The sequence below is a fragment of the Salmo salar genome, unplaced genomic scaffold, assembly GCF_965601325.2.
Source record: "Salmo salar unplaced genomic scaffold, fSalSal1 ptg000432l, whole genome shotgun sequence".
NCBI lineage: Eukaryota > Metazoa > Chordata > Actinopteri > Salmoniformes > Salmonidae > Salmo > Salmo salar.
Window position 1 is genome coordinate 3,678,677 of NW_027675387.1, and position 19,639 is coordinate 3,698,315.

A 19,639-nucleotide genomic window follows, 5' to 3' on the forward strand; every position below is an offset into this window, starting at 1 on the left:
CAGCTACATTTTTGGAGTGATGCATTTAAATGTAGGGGTCACTAAACAAAGGAACACAACACTTATTTGTCATCACTCATCGATATCATGTTGAAATCAATTGTGCGAGAGGAGGGAGATGAGGTTGCACGTCCTGTTAAAACTAACAGCTCAAAAACCACACGGAATCTGGGAATAATGTGTACATCCCTGGTTAGAGGACAACTGGTAGAAAACAGCTGGCTACATTTTGATTCAAGTGGGTCACCAATGCTGTAAATGTAACACAGCTCTTTTTTTGTTAGTCACTTTTTGTTAAATCACATAAATAGTAACTCTTCCATTTCAGAGCCTGGATTTTCCCCCTGAGGCTAATATCCATATCACGTTGAAATCAATAGAACAGGGGACAAACGTTTAGGGTTCTACATTGTGACATCATTAAAATATATTGATATCATTTAACAACTCCTTCATGTATTTTCTGATATTTGATCAGAGGTCTTTTATCAGATTATCTCTGGTCACAGCTATAAGGCTGTGTGTGTTCTCTTGTGTACTGTCAGCTCTCCAGATCGACCAAAACTCTTCCCACAATGATTACAGCTAAAAGGTTTCTCTCCTGTGTGTATTCTCTGGTGCACTGTCAGCTCTCCAGATCGACCATAACTCTTCCCACAATGATTACAGCTAAAAGGTTTCTCTCCTGTGTGTATTCTCTGGTGCACTGTCAGCTCTCCAGATCGACCAAAACTCTTCCCACACTGATCACAGCTAAAAGGTTTCTCTCCTGTGTGTGTTCTCTGGTGTAAAGTCAGAGAGCCAGACTTACTAAAACTCTTCCCACATTGATCACAGCTATAAGGTTTCTCTCCTGTGTGTATTCTCTGGTGCACTGTCAGCTCTCCAGATCGACCATAACTCTTCCCACACTGATCACAGCTAAAAGGTTTCTCTCCTGTGTGTGTTCTCTGGTGTAAAGTCAGAGAGCCAGACTTACTAAAACTCTTCCCACATTGATCACAGCTATAAGGTTTCTCTCCTGTGTGTATTCTCTGGTGCACTGTCAGCTCTCCAGATCGACCATAACTCTTCCCACACTGATCACAGCTATAAGGTTTCTCTCCTGTGTGTATTCTCTGGTGTAGAGTCAGCGTGCTAGATGCAGCAAAACTCTTCCCACATTGACCACAGCTATAAGGTTTCTCTCCTGTGTGTGTTCTCTGGTGTAAAGTCAGAGAGCCAGACATACTAAAACCCTTCCCACATTGATCACAGCTATAAGGTTTCTCTCCTGTGTGTGTTCTCTGGTGTGATATCAGGCTGGTTGACTGAGTAAACCTCTTCCCACATTGACCACAGCTATAAGGTTTCTCTCCTGTGTGGGTTCTCTGGTGTAAAGTCAGAGAGCCAGACTTACTAAAACTCTTCCCACATTGATCACAGCTATAAGGTTTCTCTCCTGTGTGTGTTCTCTGGTGCACTGTCAGATCTCCAGATCGACCAAAACGCTTCCCACACTGATCACAGCTATAAGGTTTCTCTCCTGTGTGCGTTCTCTGGTGTCGAGTGAGAGTGCTAGGTGCAGCAAAACTCTTCCCACATTGACCACAGCTATATGGTTTCTCTCCTGTGTGTGTTCTCTGGTGTAAAGTCAGAGAGCCAGACTTACTAAAACTCTTCCCACATTGATCACAGATATAAGATTTCTCTCCTGTGTGTGTTCTCTGGTGTAATGTCAGCTGGCCAGATTGAACAAAACTCTTCCCACATTGACCACAGCTATAAGATGTCTCTCCTGTGTGGATTCTCTGATGAATTTTAATGCCTGATGAGGTGAATCTCTTCCCACAGTCAGAGCAGCAGTGAGTTCTCTTCCCTGTGGATCTCTGCAGGTGTTTATTGAGGTGTTCTGATCTGGAGAGACTCTTCTCTGCCTCTTCAGCATCATGAGGTTGTTGAGGCTCCCCAGAGGATCCACGATAGTGAAGTATCTCTCCTGTGTGAACAACAAAGTCAGACAGATGATTTAAAGGCCCACAACAGCAGAAATCCACTGTAAAAGGTGATGCCAACAGCGTAGCCATGATGTTATACAACAATTGACGTCTGTAATGAATGTTAAAATGATTTAACAATTGTCTTAAAATGAGCAAGAACAGTCATATTTTGTCTTGTTTTCACATTAGTAGTAACATCTAAGATGGTAGGCTAGAAATAAGTTATTCATGTTGTTGAAACTCTAAGCAGTGTGCCAGACGACTTTTGGTCTCCAATATAGGCCCCTTTCTGTGTTTGCTAAAATTGCGGCACGAGGGCGATGCACATGCAATTTGGTTGTAGAAACTCCTCCCTGCTAATGAGGAAACCGATAGTTATGGATGTAGTGTATCTGCTAATGAGGAAACCACTAGTTATGGATGTAGTATATCTGCTAATGAGGAAACCGATAGTTATGGATGTAGTATATCTGCCTGGAGCAAAAATGGTGAGCAAAGATTTTAGTTTTTCACAATGTATTCTGAATGTGAACGGGGAAAAACTCAGGGAAGTAACTTCCATTTCCAGGTTGCTTATGAGTGCATTTCACGCTACTTTGGATTATAATTGTAAAGCTCGCTTGAATGTCCTGCTTAATATAATGTTTGCTACAGAATTAAGAACCGAGTTAATGACCGTATCCATTTGGGTGTTGTCAATAAAGTTATGATTTTTTAAATGTATTTTTAATTACATTTTGTTTTTCACCTTTATTTAAGCAGGTAGGCCAGTTGAGAACAAGTTCTCATTTACAACTGCGACCTGGCCAAGATAAAGCAAAGCAGTGCGACACAAACAACACAGAGTTACACATGGAATAAACAAACGTACAGTCAATAACACAATAGAAAAATCTATATACAGAGTGTGCAAATATCTATATACAGTGTGTGCAAATGGAGTACGGAGGTAAGGCAATAAATAGGCCATAGTAGCGAAGTAATTACAATTTAACAAATGAACACTGGAGTGATAGATGTGCAGATGATGATGTGCAAGTAGAAATACTGGTGTGCAAAAGAGCAAAAAAGTAAATAAAAACATGGGGATGAGGTAGGCAGTTGGATGGACTATTTACAGATGGACTGTGTACAGCTGCAGCGATCGGTAAGCTGCTCAGATAGCTGATGCTTAAAGTTAGTGAGGAAGATATATGTCTCCAACTTCAGCGATTTTTGCAATTCGTTCAAGTCATTGGCAGCAGAGAACTAGAAAGAAATGTGTCCAAAGTAGGTGTTGGCTTTGGGGATGACCAGTGAGATATACCTCTTTGAGTGCGTGCTATGGGTGGGTGTTGCTATGGTGACCTGTGAGCTGAGTGAAGGCGGCCTAGCAAAGACCTATAGATGACCTGGAGCCAGTGGGTTTGGCAACGAATATGTAGCGAGGGCCAGCCAACGAGAGCATACAGGTCGCAGTGGTGGGTGGTATATGGGGATTTGGTGACAAAACGGATGGCACTGTGATAGACTGCCTCCAGTTTGCTGAGTAGAGTGTTGGAGGCTATTTTGAAAATGACATCGCCGAAGTCAAGGATCGGCAGGAAAGTCAGTTTAACGAGGGTATGTTTGGCAGCGTGAGTGAAGGAGGCTTTGTTGCGAAATATGAAGCTGATTCTAGATTTCATTTTGGATTGGAAATGCTTAACTTCATCGGGGTAGGGGGCAGTATTTTCACGTCCGGATGAAAAGCGTGCCCAGAGTAAACTGCCTGCTACTCAGGCCCAAAAGCTAGAATATGCATATAATTAGTAGATTTGGATAGAAAACACTGAAGTGTCTAAAACGGTTTGAATAATGTCTGTGAGTATAACAGAACTCATATGGCAGGCAAACCTTAGAAAAATCCAACCAGGAAGTGTGGAAATCTGAGGTTTGTAGTTTTTCAAGTGATTGCCTATCTAACACACAATATACATCCAATATACAGTGTCTATGGGGTCATATTGCACTTCCTAAGGCTTCCACTAGATGTCAACAGTCTTTAGAATGTTGTTTCAGGCTTCTACTGTGAATGGGGAGAGAATAAGAGCTGATTGAGTCAGGTGTCTGGCCGTCAGCCATTATTTTAGTTACGCGCGCAGCCATGAGCACGAGCTCAGTTCTCTTTCCTTTATGAAGACAAAGGAATTATCCGGTTGGAATATTTTTGAAGATTTATGATAAAAACATCCTAAAGATTGATTCTACACATCGTTTGACGTGTTTCTACAAACTGTAATAGAACTTTTTTGACTTTTCGTCTGGACTTTAGTGCGCGCGCCTTCTGCATTTGGAATAGTGAACCTAACACGCGAACAAAATGGAGGTATTTGGACATAAACATGAACTTTATCGAACAAAACGTACATGTATTGTGGAACTGGGATTCCTGGGAGTGCATTCCGATGAAAATCATCAAAGGTAAGTGAATATTTATAATGGTATTTCTGACTTCTGTTGACTCCACAACATGGCGGGTATCTGTATGGCTTGTTTTGGTGACTGAGCGCTGTACTCAGATTATTGCAAAGTGTGCTTTCGCCGTAAAGCTTTTTTGAAATCTGACACAGCGGTTGCATTAAGGAGAAGTATATCTTTAATTCTATGCATAACAGTTGTATATTTTATCAACGTTTATGATGAGTATTTCTGTAAATTGATGTGCTCATTCATCGGGGGTTTTGGAGGCAAAACATTTCTGAACATTACATGCCAATGTAAAATGGGGTTTTTGGATATAAATATGAACTTTATCGAGCAAAACATACATATATTGTGTAACATGAAGTCCTATGAGTGCCATCTGATGAAGATCATCAAAGGTTAGTGATTAATTTTAGCTATATTTCTGGTTTTTGTGACGCCTCTCCTTGCTTGGAAAATGGCTGTGTGGTTTTTCTTGTCTAGGTGGTGTCCTAACATAATCTTTCGCCGTAAAGTGTTTTTGAAATCGGACACTGTGGTTGGATTAATGAGAAGTGTACCTTTACAATGGTGTATAATACTTGTATGTGTGAGAAATTTGAATTATGAGATTTTTGTTGTTTTGAATTTGGCGCCCTGCTATTTCAATGGCTGTTGGCGAGGTGTGACGGTAGCGTCCCACCTACCCCAGAGAGGTTTTAACATGCCGGTACATACTGCTGTAATAACATGCAAGCAAATTGTCAGCCAAAATATCGTGTAAGGTAACTTACTTGAAAAGAAATGTCTTTATTACATTGCTTAACATGTTCTGAACATTTGTCATAATTAGTTAAAGCAATGAATTTGTATCGGCTCTCGTTGGACTTCGGCTGCATATTTTCCGCCATTTTCTTCAAATCTGAAAATGATGTGAAGCTACGTCCATTTCCTGAAGAATTGCATTATGGGCCCTAAAGTACTGCGTGTATACGTCATATTTTGGCGAATTTAGTACGACATCCGGGAACTTTTGGCATACTAACTACATCAACGACATCATAACCGCCATCGATAAGAGACATTACTGTGCAGCCGTATTCATCGACCTGGCCAAGGCTTTCGACTCTGTCAATCACCACATTCTTATTGGCAAACTCGACAGCCTTGGTTTCTCAAATGATTGCCTCGCCTGGTTTACCTACTACTTCTCTGATAGAGTTCAGTGTGTCAAATCGGAGGGCCTGTTGTCCGGGCCTCTGGCAGTCTATGGGGGTGCCACAGGGTTCAATTCTCAGGCCGACTCTCTTCTCTGTATACATCAATGATGTCGCTCTTGCTGCTGGTGAGTCTCTGATCCACCTCTACGCAGATGACACCATTCTGTATACTTCTGGCCCCTCTTTGGACACTGTGTTAACCTGTTAGGGCTAGGGGGCAGTATTTACACGGCCGGATAAAAAACGTACCCGATTTAATCTGGTTATTACTACTGCCCAGAAACTATAATATGCATATAATTATTGGCTTTGGATAGAAAACACCCTACAGTTTCTAAAACTGTTTGAATGGTGTCTGTGAGTATAACAGAACTCAGATGGCAGGCAAAAACCTGAGAAGATTCCAAACAGGAAGTACCCTCTCTGACCATTCCTTGGGCTTCTTGGCTCTGTTTAAAGAAAATGTAGGATATTTGCTGTAACGTGACACTTCCTACGGCTCCCATAGGCTCTCAGAACCCGGGAAAAAGCTGAATGATGTAATTCCAGCCGCTGGCTGAAAAACTTTAGCGCGTTTGGATGGTGGTCGATCAGAGGGCCATCAGACTGAGGCTCGTGCACGAGGGGATCCCATGTTCTTACTTTCTCTCTCTTTGTACTAAAAAACGATTTGCCGGTTGGAATATTATCGTTTTTTTACGAGAAAAATGGCATAAAAATTGATTTTAAACAGCGGTTGACATGCTTCGAAGTACGGTAATGGAATATTTAGAATTGTTTTGTCACGAAATGCGTCGTGCTCGTCACCCTTCTTTACCATTCGGATAGTGTCTTGAATGCACGAACAAAACGCCGCTGTTTGGATATAACTATGGATTATTTGGGACCAAACCAACATTTGTTATTGAAGTAGAAGTCCTGGGAGTGCATTCTGACGAAGAACAGCAAAGGTAATAACATTTTTCTTATAGTAAATCTGACTTTGGTGAGTGCTAAACTTGGTGGGTGTCTAAATAGCTAGCCGTGATGGCTGGGCTATCTACTGAGAATATTGCAAAATTTGCTTTCACCGAAAAGCTATTTTAAAATCAGACATAGCGAGTGCATAGAGGAGTTCTGTATCTATAATTCTTAAAATAATTGTTATGTTTTTTGTAAACGTTTATCGTGAGTAATTTTAGTAAATTCACCGGAAGTTTGCGGGGGGTATGCTAGTTCTGAACGTCACATGCTAATGTAAAAAGCTGGTTTTTGATATAAATATGAACTTGATTGAACAAAACATGCATGTATTGTATAACATAATGTCCTAGGGGTGTCATCTGATGAAGATCATCAAAGGTTAGTGCTGCATTTAGCTGTGGTTTGGGTTTATGTGACATTATATGCTAGCTTGAAAAATGGGTGTCTGATTATTTCTGGCTGGGTACTCTGCTGACATAATCTAATGTTTTGCTTTCGTTTTAAAGCCTTTTTGAAATCGGACAGTGTGGTTAGATTAACGAGAGTCTTATCTTTAAATAGCTGTAAAATAGTCATATGTTTGAGAAATTGAAGTAATAGTATTTCAAACGATTCAAAAATCCCGCCACTGAATTCAGGTGGCTGTTACGTAGGTGGGACGAATTCATCCCGCCTTGCCCATAGAGGTTAAGTAAATAACTTAGTATTTAATAAATAGTCATATAGGCTACTAACATTATTGTAATTATTATTATTATTATTATAATTGTTATTATTGCTATTATTATTATTGTGATTATTAGTGCTTATCAATGGCTATTTTAGGTTTCATGCTGACAGTATTTTCTGTTTGTTTTATCGTTACAGGAGCAGGTTATCCCCAGACTCCTGATACAGGGCTACAGACACTCAGGTTATCCCAGACTCCTGATACAGGGCTACAGACACTCAGGTTATCCCAGACTCCTGATACAGGGCTACAGACACTCAGGTTATCCCCAGACTCCTGACACAGGGCTACAGACACTCAGGTTATCCCAGACTCCTGATACAGGGCTACAGACACTCAGGTTATCCCCAGACTCCTGGTACAGGGCTACAGACACTCAGGTTACCCCAGACTCCTGATACAGGGCTACAGACACTCAGGTTACTCTGGTCACTCTGGTACAGGGCTACAGACACTCAGGTTACTCTGGTCACTCTGATACAGGGCTACAGACACTCAGGTTATTCCCAGACTCCTGATACAGGGCTACAGACACTCAGGTTACTATGGTCACTCTGATACAGGGCTACAGACACTCAGGTTATCCCAGACTCCTGATACAGGGCTACAGACACTCAGGTTATCCCAGACTCCTGATACAGGGCTACAGACACTCAGGTTATCCCAGACTCCTGATACAGGGCTACAGACACTCAGGTTACTATGGTCACTATGATACAGGGCTACAGACACTCAGGTTACTATGGTCACTCTGATACAGGGCTACAGACACTCAGGTTACTCTGGTCACTCTGATACAGGGCTACAGACACTCAGGTTATCCCCAGACTCCTGATACAGGGCTACAGACACTCAGGTTATCCCAGACTCCTGGTACAGGGCTACAGACACTCAGGTTATCCCCAGACTCCTGATACAGGGCTACAGACACTCAGGTTATCCCCAGACTCCTGATACAGGGCTACAGACACTCAGGTTATCCCCAGACTCCTGATACAGGGCTACAGACACTCAGGTTATCCCCAGACTCCTGGTACAGGGCTACAGACACTCAGGTTACCCCAGACTCCTGATACAGGGCTACAGACACTCAGGTTACTCTGGTCACTCTGGTACAGGGCTACAGACACTCAGGTTACTCTGGTCACTCTGATACAGGGCTACAGACACTCAGGTTATCCCCAGACTCCTGATACAGGGCTACAGACACTCAGGTTACTATGGTCACTCTGATACAGGGCTACAGACACTCAGGTTATCCCAGACTCCTGATACAGGGCTACAGACACTCAGGTTATCCCAGACTCCTGATACAGGGCTACAGACACTCAGGTTATCCCAGACTCCTGATACAGGGCTACAGACACTCAGGTTACTATGGTCACTATGATACAGGGCTACAGACACTCAGGTTACTATGGTCACTCTGATACAGGGCTACAGACACTCAGGTTACTCTGGTCACTCTGATACAGGGCTACAGACACTCAGGTTATCCCCAGACTCCTGATACAGGGCTACAGACACTCAGGTTACTATGGTCACTATGATACAGGGCTACAGACACTCAGGTTATCCCAGACTCCTGATACAGGGCTACAGACACTCAGGTTATCCCAGACTCCTGATACAGGGCTACAGACACTCAGGTTATCCCCAGACTCCTGATACAGGGCTACAGACACTCAGGTTACTCAGGTCACTCTGATACAGGGCTACAGACACTCAGGTTACTATGGTCACTCTGATACAGGGCTACAGACACTCAGGTTACTATGGTCACTCTGGTACAGGGCTACAGACACTCAGGTTATCCCAGACTCCTGATACAGGGCTACAGACACTCAGGTTATCCCAGACTCCTGATACAGGGCTACAGACACTCAGGTTATCCCAGACTCCTGGTACAGGGCTACAGACACTCAGGTTACTCTGGTCACTCTGATACAGGGCTACAGACACTCAGGTTACTCTGGTCACTCTGGTACAGGGCTACAGACACTCAGGTTACTCTGGTCACTCCTGATACAGGGCTACAGACACTCAGGTTACTATGGTCACTCTGGTACAGGGCTACAGACACTCAGGTTACTATGGTCACTCTGGTACAGGGCTACAGACACTCAGGTTACTCTGGTCACTCCTGATACAGGGCTACAGACACTCAGGTTACTCTGGTCACTCTGATACAGGGCTACAGACACTCAGGTTACTCTGGTCACTCCTGATACAGGGCTACAGACACTCAGGTTACTCTGATACAGGGCTACAGACACTCAGGTTACTCTGGTCACTCTGGTACAGGGCTACAGACACTCAGGTTACTCTGGTCACTCCTGATACAGGGCTACAGACACTCAGGTTACTCTGGTCACTCTGATACAGGGCTACAGACACTCAGGTTACTATGGTCACTCCTGATACAGGGCTACAGACACTCAGGTTACTATGGTCACTCTGATACAGGGCTACAGACACTCAGGTTACTCTGGTCACTCTGGTACAGGGCTACAGACACTCAGGTTACTCTGGTCACTCCTGATACAGGGCTACAGACACTCAGGTTACTCTGGTCACTCTGGTACAGGGCTACAGACACTCAGGTTACTCTGGTCACTCCTGATACAGGGCTACAGACACTCAGGTTACTCTGGTCACTCCTGATACAGGGCTACAGACACTCAGGTTACTCTGGTCACTCCTGATACAGGGCTACAGACACTCAGACACAGACATCACCTGTTTTTCTTTAAATGATTGTTTTATGTAGGATGCTGCCTTTTTGGCCATGTTGCAGTTGAAAGTCGGCCTAATAAATAAATACAAATCCCTCTTTTATTAGGCCATGTTGTTGTCTTGTGAAAGATGCTGTTAAGCCACACAGCCTAGCTCAGCCAGTTAAGTTATTTATATGGGCCTTCGCCCCCACACAGCCTAGCTCAGCCAGTTAAGTTATTTATATGTGCCTTCGCCCCCACACAGCCTAGCTCAGACAGTTAAGTTATTTATATGGGCCTTCGCCCCCACACAGCCTAGCTCAGACAGTTAAGTTATTTATATGGGCCTTCGCCCCCACACAGCCTAGCTCAGACAGTTAAGTTATTTATATGGGCCTTCGCCCCCACACAGCCTAGCTCAGCCAGTTAAGTTATTTATATGTGCCTTCGCCCCCACACAGCCTAGCTCAGACAGTTAAGTTATTTATATGGGCCTTCGCCCCCACACAGCCTAGCTCAGACAGTTAAGTTATTTATATGGGCCTTCGCCCCCACACAGCCTAGCTCAGACAGTTAAGTTATTTATATGGGCCTTCGCCCCCACACAGCCTAGCTCAGACAGTTAAGTTATTTATATGGGCCTTCGCCCCCACACAGCCTAGCTCAGACAGTTAAGTTATTTATATGGGCCTTCGCCCCCACACAGCCTAGCTCAGACAGTTAAGTTATTTATATGGGCCTTCGCCCCCACACAGCCTAGCTCAGACAGTTAAGTTATTTATATGGGCCTTCGCCCCCACACAGCCTAGCTCAGACAGTTAAGTTATTTATATGGGCCTTCACCCCCACACAGCCTAGCTCAGACAGTTAAGTTATTTATATGTGCCTTCGCCCCCACACAGCCTAGCTCAGCCAGTTAAGTTATTTATATGGGCCTTCACTCTGAAGAAATAGACTCCAATTAAGCTCTCTTGTTGTTTTTAAAGTCAAATTAAAACGAAGATTATTGTTGAAATTAATTACTCGACTGGTGTAGGTTTTCTCCATCTGTTGCTGTGCAACACTTGCATCACAACTACACCAGGTGCTGCTCACCTCCTATTGATTGTGCTGCTATATTTTCAGCACCAGGTGCTGTTCACCTCCTATTGATTGTGCTGCTATATTTTCAGCACCAGGTGCTGTTCACCTCTTATTGATTGTGCTGCTATATTTTCAGCACCAGGTGCTGTTCACCTCCTATTGATTGTGCTGCTATATTTTCAGCACCAGGTGCTGTTCACCTCCTATTGATTGTGCTGCTATATTTTCAGCACCAGGTGCTGTTCACCTCCTATTGATTGTGCTGCTATATTTTCAGCACCAGGTGCTGTTCACCTCCTATTGATTGTGCTGCTATATTTTCAGCACCAGGCGCTGTTCACCTCCTATTGATTGTGCTGCTATATTATCAGCACCAGGCGCTGTTCACCTCCTATTGATTGTGCTGCTATATTATCAGCACCAGGTGCTGTTCACCTCCTATTGATTGTGCTGCTATATTTTCAGCACCAGGTGCTGTTCACCTCCTATTGATTGTGCTGCTATATTTTCAGCACCAGGTGCTGTTCACCTCCTATTGATTGTGCTGCTATATTTTCAGCACCAGGTGCTTTTCACCTCCTATTGATTGTGCTGCTATATTTTCAGCACCAGGTGCTGTTCACCTCCTATTGATTGCGCTGCAGTTGCAGCTTTACATTTCAGCACCACAAAATGGTCCTCTGCCTGCTTTATTAGTTGACTGTCTCCTGCATTCTCTCCTCATGAATGAAGGTAAAATGTAACTTTTGCATTATTTAGGGAGGTCACATTGTAGAGTCACTACACCACCATTATTTAGGGAGGTAACATTGTAGATACTCTACACCACAATTTAGAATTCAGTAGGACCTCTTTCCATTTGTCCTTTTGAAACACACAGAAAACTATAGTATTTAGCCTAAAGCAGCATATGATTTTACAGTAGACTATAGATGTAGGCTACTGTATAGTCACATGGCTCAGTGTTAAAATGTTAGAGCAGCCCATTGGTCTGAACAAATCCTCTTAGTGAATGTCCCTTAATGAGAAAGAATTATCAAAATGAATGAGAATATTGCAATTTGAAATGCAAATACTATTGAGTCTGTAGACAAATTGAAATAGTGATTCGGACGTCAGTGGATCTGCGTGAGGGATGCATCAGATGAATTAAGGCATTTCGGAGGGGTTGAATGTTGCACCATTGATAAAGCAGATCAACTGAGCTAGGGTTAGAGTTAGGAAGAAAACTACAAAAAGACGCCATATTTGTAGTTCAAAACTCTTAAGCCTGACTAACCGATGTCTTTATATAGCCTTGCTACTCTTATTTTCAAATGTATTTTTACTGTTGTTTTATTTCTTTACTTACCCCCCCCCCCCCCACACACACACACACACACACACACACACACACACACACACACACACACACACACACACATACCTTTTTTTCGCACTATTGGTTAGAGCCTGTAAGTAAGCATTTCACTCTAAGGTCTGTTGCATTCGGCGCACGTGACAAATAAACTTTGATTTGATTTGAGACCTATTTATTAAAATAAAGTCCACCACTGTAAGAGTCCTCAGTTGTAGTGAGAACATTGTGTCATATGTTTAAGGGGGGTTTCATGACTGTGATTCCAAAATGTTCCAGTGCTGAGGAACTGTGTGTCATTTTTTTCCCAGTACGGGAAAATAAAAATGTATGAAATGTATGCATTCACTACTGTAAGTCGCTCTGGATAAGAGCGTCTGCTAAATGACTAAAATGTAAATGTAAAACTGGAATGGTTTGAATACACCTGGGCTTTCTGTGAAGAACTACAACTCCCTGTTTCACGTTGCATCGCGTCCAGCGACGGCAACCGGAAATGGCGCCGGAATTGTAGTTCTAACCCCTTTGTGGTTTAGTAGAAAGAGGAGGAAGGGAAGCGCTACTAAGGTACACAATAGTAAATGTTGGTAGACAGAAGGTGCTCTTTGGTAAAAGGGGTGAGTTGGTCATCAAAAAGAAAGGAGGACCAAGGCACTCTTCATATAATTGATTAAAATGCCTTTATTAGTATGGCATGTTCAATAGAAACAATGTTTTTGTTTAGAATAATTATTTATTAAATGTGCTACTTTGACCCCACCATGGCCTCCAGTCTCCCCTCTCCTGCAAAGTGAATTTATCTGAAATGACAAGGCTTGATCTCTGAATGTGTTTCTCTGTAGGCTACATTCTGAAACCTTAAAGCTACAATCCTTAGTTACTAATTCCATTATTGGACGGTTAAATTTTGCGGGTGCCAGGCAGTATCAGCTGCAGAAGTTATTAATTTATTTAAAGATGACAATGGTGATCTAGATATTCACATGACAATATTTACACAATAATCTACATTGATGATGGTGATCTAGATATTCACATGACAATATTTGCAAAATAATCTAAATTGACTTGCCTATTTAAATAAAGGTTAAATAAAATATATTTACAAACTCCACAACTAACAGGTCAATAAAAAGACAATACTTTAGAGGAAGCAAACCTGTCTATTCCATTAGACTCTTGGGGAATATCAGGCTCAAGTCAGGTTCTCCTCACCATGACATCAATAGTAAATGACATGCAACACTGGCCTGTATCACATCTAACAATTAAACAGAAATGTGCTTCTTTCAACCCCAAAAGAGCAAAAAAACATACCATTATAAACAAAGGGGAGGAATACAATGACATCAATTAAAAAGCAATGGACATGTTAAAAACAACACACCATCAGCCTCATTCATCTATTCCTCCATCAATATCACCATCGTTGTTGTAGTCATCACCCTCAGCCTCATTAATCTGTTCCTCCATCAATATCACCATCGTTGTTGTAGTCATCACCATCAGCCTCATTCATCTGTTCCTCCATCAATATCACCATCGTTGTTGTAGTCATCACCCTCAGCCTCATTCATCTATTCCTCCATCAATATCACCATCGTTGTTGTAGTCATCACCCTCAGCCTCATTCATCTATTCCTCCATCAATATCACCATCGTTGTTGTAGTCAACACCCTCAGCCTCATTCATCTGTTCCTCCATCAATATCACCATCGTTGTCATCGTCATCGTCGACATCATAATAGTCATCCTCCTCCTCTTCATAGTTTCTGCCCTCAATAATGTTAGTATTAGTTCCTATTAGTCTTATTGTAATGTTGTAAGGCCTCCACGATCAGTTCCTGCTCTGTGTAATGTTGTAAGGCCTCCACGATCAGTTCCTGCTCTGTGTAATGTTGTAAGGCCTCCACGATCAGTTCCTGCTCTGTGTAATGTTGTAAGGCCTCCACGATCAGTTCCTGCTCTGTGTAATGTTGTAAGGCCTCCACAATCAGTTCCTGCTCTGTGTAATGTTGTAAGGCCTCCACGATCAGTTCCTGCTCTGTGTAATGTTGTAAGGCCTCCACGATCAGTTCCTGCTCTGTGTAATGTTGTAAGGCCTCCACGATCAGTTCCTGCTCTGTGTAATGTTGTAAGGCCTCCACGATCAGTTCCTGCTCTGTGTAATGTTGTAAGTCCTCCACGATCAGTTCCTGCTCTGTGTAATGTTGTAAGGCCTCCACGATCAGTTCCTGCTCTGTGTAATGTTGTAAGGCCTCCACGATCAGTTCCTGCTCTGTGTAATGTTGTAAGGCCTCCACGATCAGTTCCTGCTCTGTGTAATGTTGTAAGGCCTCCACGATCAGTTCCTGCTCTGTGTAATGTTGTAAGGCCTCCACGATCAGTTCCTGCTCTGTGTAATGTTGTAAGGCCTCCACGATCAGTTCCTGCTCTGTGTAATGTTGTAAGGCCTCCACGATCAGTTCCTGCTCTGTGTAATGTTGTAAGGCCTCCACGATCAGTTCCTGCTCTGTGTAATGTTGTAAGGCCTCCACGATCAGTTCCTGCTCTGTGTAATGTTGTAAGGCCTCCACGATCAGTTCCTGCTCTGTGTAATGTTGTAAGGCCTCCACGATCAGTTCCTGCTCTGTGTAATGTTGTAAGGCCTCCACGATCAGTTCCTGCTCTGTGTAATGTTGTAAGGCCTCCACGATCAGTTCCTGCTCATGTGAGTAGAACATCTTGGCAGTGAAGACATCATCCTCAATCTACCGCTTCTCTTCACAAAGAGCACCAAGAGCCTTAGCTTGAGGTGCACCTCCCCATCATCCTCTGCTCCTCCTGGTCTCCAGGACCAATCAGTGCTGTCCACCTGCACTGCATCCTCATACACCAGGGCCTGTAGGAGCTGTGAGGACAAACCTCGTCTCCTCAGGTTGTAGTCCTTCACATGTGTTTTTATGCTACTACCGACCGTGGCCTTTTGGACAGGCTGTTGGCAATACCTTGACCATCTATTGACAACAGATAATCAATACCTTGACCATCTATTGATAACAGATAATCAATACCTTGACCATCTATTGATAACAGATAATCAATACCTTGACCATTTATTGATAACAGATAATCAATACCTTGACCATCTATTGATAACAGATAATCAATACCTTGACCATCTATTGATAACAGATAATCAATACCTTGACCATCTATTGATAACAGATAATCAATACCTTGACCATCTATTGATAACAGATAATCAATACCTTGACCATCTATTGATAACAGATAATCAATACATTGACCATCTATTGATAACAGATAATCAATACCTTGACCATCTATTGATAACAGATAATCAATACCTTGACCATCTATTTATAACAGATAATCAATACCTTGACCATCTATTGATAACAGATAATCAATACCTTGACCATCTATTGATAACAGATAATCAATACCTTGACCATCTATTGATAACAGATAATCAATACCTTGACCATCTATTTATAACAGATAATCAATACCTTGACCATCAATTAATAACAGATAATCAATACCTTGACCATCTATTGACAACAGATAATCAATACCTTGACCATCTATTGATAACAGATAATCAATACCTTGACCATCGATTGATAACAGATAATCTGTCACAGCTGTGGAAAGGAGTAGACCAAGGTGCAGCGTGGAAGATGTTCATCTTGTATTTATTTTACTCAGAACACTCTGACAATCAAACAAAACGACAGCAAAACAGTTCTGTCAGGTTTCACGAACTAAACAGAAAATAACTTCCCACAAGGACAAAGGAAAAACAGGCTGCCTAAGTATGGCTTCCAATCAGAGACAACGAAAGACACCTGCCTCTGATTGGAAACCATACCCGGCCAAAACATAGAAAATAAAACATAGATTGCCCACCCACCTATCACACCCTGGCCTAGCTAAACAGAGAAAACACAGCTCTCCTAGGTCAGAGTGTGACATAATCAATACCTTGACCATCTATTGATAACAGATAATACAGACAGAAAATATGTTAAAGGTAATCCAATCTAAACAAAAAATAAATAAAAAATGACCTAAAGCTGCTATAAAATTACTCTGATTACCATCCAACAATAGATCATTAGCAACAGAAACCAAGTTCAGAAACAGATACAAATAAACATTATTATTGTGTTTGACCACCCAGAATTATCATAGAACTGATATGAGTTGACTTGTTCCTATTGTTGAATATATATCTATAACCTGCATATTTTCAGGCCACAGAGGAACCTCCGTTCTAGCAGCAGACTGAAGGTTCCCTCCAGATTGGTCCTCAATCTGTTCCTCTGCAGTCTGTGGAGTGCAGTCTGGAAGAGACTGCTGGTGGGAGACCATCAATCTGTTCCTCTGCAGTCTGTGGAGTGCAGTCTGGAAGAGACTGCTGGTGGGGGACCATCAATCTGTTACTCTGCAGTCTGTGGAGTGCAGTCTGGAAGAGACTGCTGGTGGGGGACCATCAATCTGTTCCTCTGCAGTCTGTGGAGTGCAGTCTGGAAGAGACTGCTGGTGGGGGACCATCAATCTGTTCCTCTGCAGTCTGTGGAGTGCAGTCTGGAAGAGACTGCTGGTGGGGGACCATCAATCTGTTACTCTGCAGTCTGTGGAGTGCAGTCTGGAAGAGACTGCTGGTGGGGGACCATCAATCTGTTCCTCTGCAGTCTGTGGAGTGCATTCTGGAAGAGACTGCTGGTGGGGGACCATCAATCTGTTACTCTGCAGTCTGTGGAGTGCAGTCTGGAAGAGACTGCTGGTGGGGGACCATCAATCTGTTACTCTGCAGTCTGTGGAGTGCAGTCTGGAAGAGACTGCTGGTGGGGGACCATCAATCTGTTACTCTGCAGTCTGTGGAGTGCAGTCTGGAAGAGACTGCTGGTGGGGGACCATCAATCTGTTACTTTCCTGCTGTACCCTGAAAATAAAAAATGGATTACAGAGGGCATACAATAATGCATGTCGAAAAATAACAACTTTGTTTAGTCATTTGAAATTAATTACATACATTGCAATTGTATGTTGCTGGAGCATTGCAACATATTGCTCCTCCCAGCACAGAGCAGGTTTTTGCCTCTCAAGGGTGACACTGACATTCCTGCCCCAATCCCTAATGGTGTCCAGTGTTGTTCCTACAACATAACAACACTGACATTCCTGCCCCAATCCCTAATGGTGTCCAGTGTTGTTCCTACAACATAACAACACTGACATTCCTGCCCCAATCCCTAATGGTGTCCAGTGTTGTTCCTACAACATAACAACACTGACATTCCTGCCCCAATCCTTACTGGTGTCCAGTGTTGTTCCTACAACATAACAACACTGACATTCCTGCCCCAATCCCTAATGGTGTCCAGTGTTGTTCCTACAACATAACAACACTGACATTCCTGCCCCAATCCCTAACGGTGTCCAGTGTTGTTCCCACAACATAACAACACTGACATTCCTGCCCCAATCCCTAATGGTGTCCAGTGTTGTTCCTACAACATAACAACACTGACATTCCTGCCCCAATCCCTAATGGTGTCCAGTGTTGTTCCTACAACATAACAACACTGACATTCCTGCCCCAATCCCTAATGGTGTCCAGTGTTGTTCCTACAACATAACAACACTGACATTCCTGCCCCAATCCCTAATGGTGTCCAGTGTTGTTCCTACAACATAACAACACTGACATTCCTGCCCCAATCCTTACTGGTGTCCAGTGTTGTTCCTACAACATAACAACACTGACATTCCTGCCCCAATCCCTAATGGTGTCCAGTGTTGTTCCTACAACATAACAACACTGACATTCCTGCCCCAATCCCTAACGGTGTCCAGTGTTGTTCCCACAACATAACAACACTGACATTCCTGCCCCAATCCCTAATGGTGTCCAGTGTTGTTCCTACAACATAACAACACTGACATTCCTGCCCCAATCCCTAATGGTGTCCAGTGTTGTTCCTAAAACATAACAACACTGACAGATGTGACAACATTTCTAATCAATACTGAAATTCTATGCTTAGATTATTGATACAATGGTTTACCTGGAAGAGACTGTGCAATTTCTTCCATTTCCCTTTTTGCCTCTGTTGCAACTTCTGTTGCTGGGGAAAACCCTCTATGGCAGAGAGTCCACTACATCAAAACAACAGGAAATGTTAGGAACATCACTAGAGTCAACCAGCATCAAGTAAATTAATAACAATTCCAAGTGTACTAACGTAGCCTCTGGCGTTTTCCCATGGTGGAGAAGTGCATCAGTCAGGAGGTCAATAAGATGGGACGGCCTCATTTCTTTGGTGACCTTCCCAAAGCGCCTCAGATACGACCACAGCCTCTCCATCTGCTCCCCATCTGCCAGTCCAGCACCTTCCACATATCGGGTGTTGAATTTCATCTAGAAATATAAAATCATGTCATACCATGGTAAAAGGGTTATTTGGTTAAAACCTTATAAAATATGAATTAATACCTACTGATAATATTAATGATCCTGTTCAAGTACCTGACATGGCAAGTCATGTCCATCAGCATGGAAAACTGGAACAACCAATCTGGTCCCATGATTCAATTCAGGAAAGTTTCTCTAAAAAGTTATGGACAAAATGTTCATGTTAAAACTATTGTTGGAGAAACTGCTTTTCAAATGTTAAAGTCAATGAGATCTTGAATAAAAAAGGTTCATTACTTGCACATGTAGCTGCATCTGGAATCAATGTCCTCCATGAAGATGAGGTTGATGTTCTGGCCTCTCATCCCCTCCTTCATCTCTCAGCAGGTTCACTGCATCTGGCATCAATGTCCTCCATGAAGATGAGGTTGATGTTCTGGCCTCTCATCCCCTCCTTCATCTCTCAGCAGGTTCACTGCTGTCACGTCCTGACCAGCAGATGGAGCTGTTGTTGTAGTTTTGGGGTCAGGACGTGGCAGTCTTGTGTGTGTGATTGTTCTGTGTTGGTCTTGTGACTCCTGATCAGGAACAGCTGGGGATCGTTGTTCCTGATTGGGAGTCATATATGTAGGAGTATGTTTGTCACTTGGTTTTGTGGGTAGTTGTTTTTGCACTGCGTGTTGTGTGTTGTGTGCCTGCAAAACTGTTCCTGTCTTATATATTGTTTGAATTGTTTAG

General features: G+C 42.9%; 1 protein-coding gene across 1 annotated transcript; it reads right to left on the reverse strand.

Moving 5' to 3' along the window:
• Positions 1–388: 388 nt before the first annotated feature.
• On the reverse strand, positions 389–18,907 carry LOC145876038 (uncharacterized). The gene is made up of 4 exons (XM_082971810.1): positions 18,732–18,907; positions 18,555–18,645; positions 15,229–15,448; positions 389–1,918 (listed from the first exon to the last, which is right to left on the reverse strand). The coding sequence occupies exons 1-4, from the start codon at positions 18,905–18,907 to the stop codon at positions 510–512; spliced, it is 1,896 nt and encodes a 631-aa protein (XP_082827936.1). The 3' UTR covers positions 389–509.
• Between the last annotated feature and the right edge of the window lie 732 nt (positions 18,908–19,639).

Coding starts and splice junctions, on each gene's coding strand:
- LOC145876038 (XM_082971810.1), bottom strand. CDS start 18,907: ATGAAATTCAACACCCGATATGTGGAAGGTGCTGGACTGGCAGATGGG. Junction 18,646..18,731: donor GGGAAAACGCCAGAGGCTAC/GTTAGTACACTT, acceptor GTTTTGATGTAG/TGGACTCTCTGCCATAGAGG. Junction 1,919..15,228: donor GCTCTTTGTGAAGAGAAGCG/GTAGATTGAGGA, acceptor ATGATGCTGAAG/AGGCAGAGAAGAGTCTCTCC.